Source organism: Coregonus lavaretus (genome assembly GCF_964263955.1).
Source record: "Coregonus lavaretus genome assembly, contig: HAP1_SCAFFOLD_346, whole genome shotgun sequence".
NCBI lineage: Eukaryota > Metazoa > Chordata > Actinopteri > Salmoniformes > Salmonidae > Coregonus > Coregonus lavaretus.
The window spans coordinates 235,514-241,042 of NW_028160720.1; the positions used below are offsets into that span (position 1 = coordinate 235,514).

The 5,529-nt window shown below is 45.1% G+C and overlaps 1 protein-coding gene across 1 annotated transcript in view; it reads left to right on the top strand.

The window, feature by feature from the left end:
- Positions 1-1,336: 1,336 nt before the first annotated feature.
- LOC311121515 (uncharacterized protein) overlaps positions 1,337-5,529 on the top strand; it is a gene marked incomplete at both ends in the record, with an annotated part of 124,872 nt that continues 120,679 nt past the window's right edge. Inside the window, 2 exons of the mRNA XM_084195994.1 lie at positions 1,337-1,399; positions 1,484-1,729. Coding sequence (XP_084052120.1) covers positions 1,337-1,399; positions 1,484-1,729 — 309 coding nt within the window. The remainder of the gene's footprint in view (positions 1,400-1,483; positions 1,730-5,529) is intronic.

The window sequence follows — 5,529 nt, forward strand, 5'->3', positions numbered from 1 at the left end:
CTAATATGGGTCTGTTAAAGAGATCATTATTACAGCCTCTAATATGGGTCTGTTAAAGAGATCATTATTACAGCCTCTAATATGGGTCTGTTAAAGAGATCATTATTACAGCCTCTAATATGGGTCTGTTAAAGAGCTCATTATTACAGCCTCTAATATGGGTCTGTTAAAGAGATCATTATTACAGCCTCTAATATGGGTCTGTTAAAGAGCTCATTATTACAGCCTCTAATATGGGTCTGTTAAAGAGCTCATTATTACAGCCTCTAATATGGGTCTGTTAAAGAGCTCATTATTACAGCCTCTAATATGGGTCTGTTAAAGAGCTCATTATTACAGCATCTAATATGGGTCTGTTAAAGAGCTCATTATTACAGCCTCTAATATGGGTCTGTTAAAGAGATCATTATTACAGCCTCTAATATGGGTCTGTTAAAGAGATCATTATTACAGCCTCTAATATGGGTCTGTTAAAGAGCTCATTATTACAGCCTCTAATATGGGTCTGTTAAAGAGATCATTATTATCTCTGGGTAATAACACAGCAAACACAGTTGATAATATAACCCAACATGCGTTTAGTCCTACATTTGACTATCCTCCAGTAGACTATGTATGCGCCATTGTTAAATATGCTTGAAACTACAATTATTTTCACCACCTCTATTATGCAAACAAATGTAATGTTAGAAGTGTTATGCAATGATGCACATGTTTTTAGTGACCCTAAGTAGGGAATTAGAACTCGGGCAGCCAAACGTTTACGCAGACTTAACGGCAAGAGTTGTCTGTATTGTGGGACTACCGGTCTCCCGAGTGGCGCAGTGGTCTAAGTCCACTAGAGATCCTGGTTCAAATCCAGGCTCTGTCGTAGCCGGCCGCGACGGGGAGACCCCATGGGGAGGCGCACAATTGGCCCAGCGTCGTCCAGGGTAGGGGAGGGAATGGCCGGCAGGGGATGTAGCTCAGTTGGTAGAGCATGGCGTTTGCAACCCCAGGGTTGTGGGTTCCATTCCCACGGGTGGCCCGGTATGAAAAATATAATAATAAATAATGAAGAAGAAAAAAATGTATAATGTATGCACTCACTAACTGTAAGTCGCTCTGGATAAGAGCGTCTGCTAAATGACTAAAATGTAAATGTAAAAGACCAGGCTCATCAGTAGGTACGAGTACTCTGGTGGACCATACAGAGAATATTCCTTCTCCCCTTACTCACACCGTGTCAGAGGTTTTCTTCTCCACTTCCTCACACCCGTCTCCATGCCATCCTGCTGTGGGGGCGACCAGTCGAAATCTCTCTGGGTTCTCATTGACTGGGGCCGATGAGAGCTTTATGGACGCTACCCTGGTGTCTGAGCTAGGCATCCCCGCTCAACCCCTCTCCATTCCCATGGACGTCAGAGCACTGGACAGGTGCTCTATAGGCAGGGTCACCCACAATACTACTCCTATCTAACTGCGTGTGTCTGGGTCAATGCAGTTCATCAAGTCTCCTCAGGTTCCCGCGGAGTACCAGGACCTCCGAGAGGTTTTCAGCAAGGCCCGGGCCACTTCGCTTCCTCCGCATCGACCCTATGACTGTGAGATCGATCTTCTCCCGGGCACTACACTACCCCGGGGACGGCTGTATTCACTGTCGGGTCCGGAGTCTAAGCCTATGGAGACGTGCACCGAGGACAAAACCCTGCGCACGTGCATCGACTACCGAGGCCTCAATGACATCACGGTTAAGAACCGCTACCCGCTACCCGCTACCACTCATCGCCTCGGCTTTCGAGTCGCTCCATGGGGCAACTATTTGTTTCTAAGCTGGACCTGCGGAACGCCTACCATCTGGTGTGGATACGGGAAGGTGACGAATAGAAGACAGCCTTCAACACTGTTAGCGAACACTACGAATACCTGGTGATGCCATTCGGTCTGACCAACGCTCCTGCTGTGTTCCAGGCCCTGGTTAATGACGTTCTCCGCGACATGTTGAACCGGTTCGTGTTCAACGACATCCTCGTCTTCTTCCGCGTCTTTTTCAGCGTTGTACGAGATCTTCAGTTTCTTGGCAATTTCTCGCATGGAATAGCCTTCATTTCTCAGAACAAGAATGGACTGACGAGTTTCAGAAGAAAGTTATTTGTTTCTGGCCATTTTGAGCCTGTAATCGAACCCACAATTGCTGATGCTCCAGATACTCAACTAGTCTCAAGAAGGCCAGTTTTATTGCTTCTTTAATCAGCACAACTGTTTTCAGCTGTGCTAATATAATTGCAAAAGGGTTTTCTAATGATCAATTAGCCTTTTAAAATTATAAACTTGGATTAGCAAACACAACGTGCCATTGGAACACAGGACTGATGGTTGCTGATAATGGACCTCTGTACGCCTATGTAGATATTCCATTAAAAATCAGCCGTTTCCAGCTAAAATAGCCATTTACAACATTAACAATGTCTACACTGTATTTCTGATCAATTTGATGTTATTTTAATGGACAAAAAAATGTTTTTCTAAGTGACCCCAAACTTTTGAACGGTAGTGTACGTGCCCTGGTAGGACGCCAGGTGGCGCCCCCCAGAGGGGAGGGGGGATACTGTCACACCCTGATCTGTTTCACCTGTCTTGTGCTTGTCTCCACCCCCCTCCAGGTGTCTCCCATTTTCCCTCATTATTCCCCTGTGTATTTATACCTGTGTTCGTCTGTTGCCAGTTCGTCTTGTCTCGTCAAGCCTACCAGCGTGTTTTTCCCAGTACTCCTGTTTCTCCATAGCCCCTGTTTTTCCGGTTTTGAACACTCTGCCTGCCCTGACCCTGTGCCTGCATGCCGTTCTGTCCCTTACTGACTCTGCCCTGGATTACCGACCTCTGCCTGCCCTTGACCTGTCGTCTGCCTGCCCTTGACCTGACCTCTGCCTGCCCTTGACCTGTCGTCTGCCTGCCCCCTGTTTTGTTAATAAACATCTGTGATTCGAACTGTCTGCATCTGGGTCTTATCCTGAGTTCTGATAGTAACAGATAGCTCAGCAACATTGTAACAGATAGCTTTGCAACAATGTTTCACATAGCTCAGCAACATTGTAATAGATAGCTTTGCAACAATGTTTCAGATAGCTCAGCAACATTGTAATAGATAGCTCAGCAACATTGTAGGCTACTCTGGAAATTACACAAATACGTTGACTATGACTCTCCAAAGGAAATACTGAAATACAATACCATATAGATTCAACTTCAAAGACTATTCATCACATAAAACTCTGTACATGGTTTTGAGTTTACCTCTGGCACACTAAAAAGTTGGATACTGTTTAGGTACAGCGCCTACAGCAGACCATACCAACCATGACAAGTAATTCAGTGAATAAAACGTCTACCAAAGAAATTACAATTACACCAAGTGATGTAAAGTGACATATTTTATACTTTTCAAATTAGATTTAGAGTTGAAAATTCTACTATGAGCGTCCTTTTCTCTCTCAAAGATCTGCTGCCCCGTTCCTTTTCTCTCTCAAAGATCTGCTGCCCCGTTCCTTTTCTCTCTCAAAGATCTGCTGCCCCGTTCCTTTTCTCTCTCAAAGATCTGCTGCCCCGTTCCTTTTCTCCCCCCCGTCTGCATCTGGCCATTTGGTATCGCCCCGGACAAGTCGCTCTGTACAGTCTCCCCACCTGAAGCAGAGGCGCAGCTGCGCTGTCTGAATGCGATACGGAACGAGAGAAGAGGAACGCTCTTATGGACTTTTAACGACGACTTTGGGGAGTTTTTAATATCCACGTGTTTTCATTTACACGTCATCATTTATTTACATGATTTTGTCGTGGCATGTCGGTTCCCGTTGTTACGAGCTCTATGGGACTATATACTGCATGAGTTGAGAAGGAAGGATTGGGTCGGTTGATGCATGCCTGGGTTGACATCGATCACTGCTCTGCCCGGCAGCCTTCTCTTTCCAGAGGAGTGGTTACGCTGTATCCTCTACAGGGGAGTTTGGATAAAGTATCAAGGTAAGCAGTATGTTATTCTTACAGTCTATGGCAGTAACGTACCTACAGTACCGTATTCTTCAATGTCATTTATAGTAGAAGTTTGTTGTGGAACATCACATTGTTGAATGTCACCAACAGCAATTCATGTCACATTTGGAAACCAAATCAGACGTTTTTTAGTTATTTTCCAAACACAGCAGAAAGGGCACGTCTTCTCAGCAGAAAATGCATATCTTCTCAGCATAAAAGGCACCTCTTCTCAGCAGAAAACGCATGTCTTCTCAGCATAAAAGGCATGTCTTCTCAGCATAAAAGGCACGTCTTCTCAGCAGAAAGGGCACGTCTTCTATTTTAGTTGTTGGTCAAAAAACACTGTAAATCACCAAGAATTCTGTAAAAAAATACATTTTTTTATTCAGTAAATCTGTTCCCAAAAATTCCTACAAATAAAAAGAGACGTACACTGAGTGTACAAAACATTAGGAACACATTCCTAATATTGCGTTACACCCACTTTTGCCCTTAGAACAGCATAATCCAGAGAAGGGGGGTTACAGAGGGAGGAGCCTTTTCTGTCAGGTTGGCTGGATGTCCTTTGGGTGGTGGACCAGTCTTGATACACAGGGGAAACGGTTGCGCTTGCAGTTCTTGACACACTCAAACAGGTGCGCCTGGCACCTACTACCATACCCCGTTCAAAGGCACTTAAATCTGAATGGCACACATACACAATCCATGTCTCAATTGTCTCAAGGCTTAAAAATCCTTCTTTAACCTGTCATCTACACTGATTGAAGTGGATTTAACAAATGGCATCAATAAGGGATCATAGCTTTCACCTGGTCAGTCAATGTCATGGAAAGAGCAGTTGTTCCTAATGTTTTGTACACTCAGTATATGTGATCGAATCTCAATGCAAGCAAGGTATGAAATTATTTCCAAATACAATTTATTTTGGGACTTACTTGTGGTTAATTTGCTGGGTACATAGTTTTTTTTATTATGGTCCGGTCCCCCGAGCAGCCGCTCGAACAAAAATGTGCCCGCGACTGAATCCAGTTTCCTACCCCTGGCCTATTCTCCCATGTAGTAGGAGTAATAGTAGAGCAGTGTTGTAGTAGTAGTGTAGTAGGGTCTCCAGAAGCATGTCTACTGTGTATACATTGGGTTAATTCAGATCTGCAGGGGCACAGTTAGCTGTACGCCAACAACAACGGTGAGGGAGATCACCTCCGACAGACAGACAGACAGAGTGAGATCACCTCCGACAGACAGACAGAGTGAGATCACCTCCGACAGACAGACAGAGTGAGATCACCTCCGACAGACAGACAGAGTGAGATCACCTCCGACAGACAGAGTGAGATCACCTCCGACAGACAGACAGAGTGAGATCACCTCCGACAGACAGACAGACAGAGGGAGATCACCTCCGACAGACAGACAGACAGAGTGAGATCACCTCCGACAGACAGACAGAGTGAGATCACCTCCGACAGACAGACAGAGGGAGATCACCTCCGACAGACAGACAGACAGAGTGAGATCACC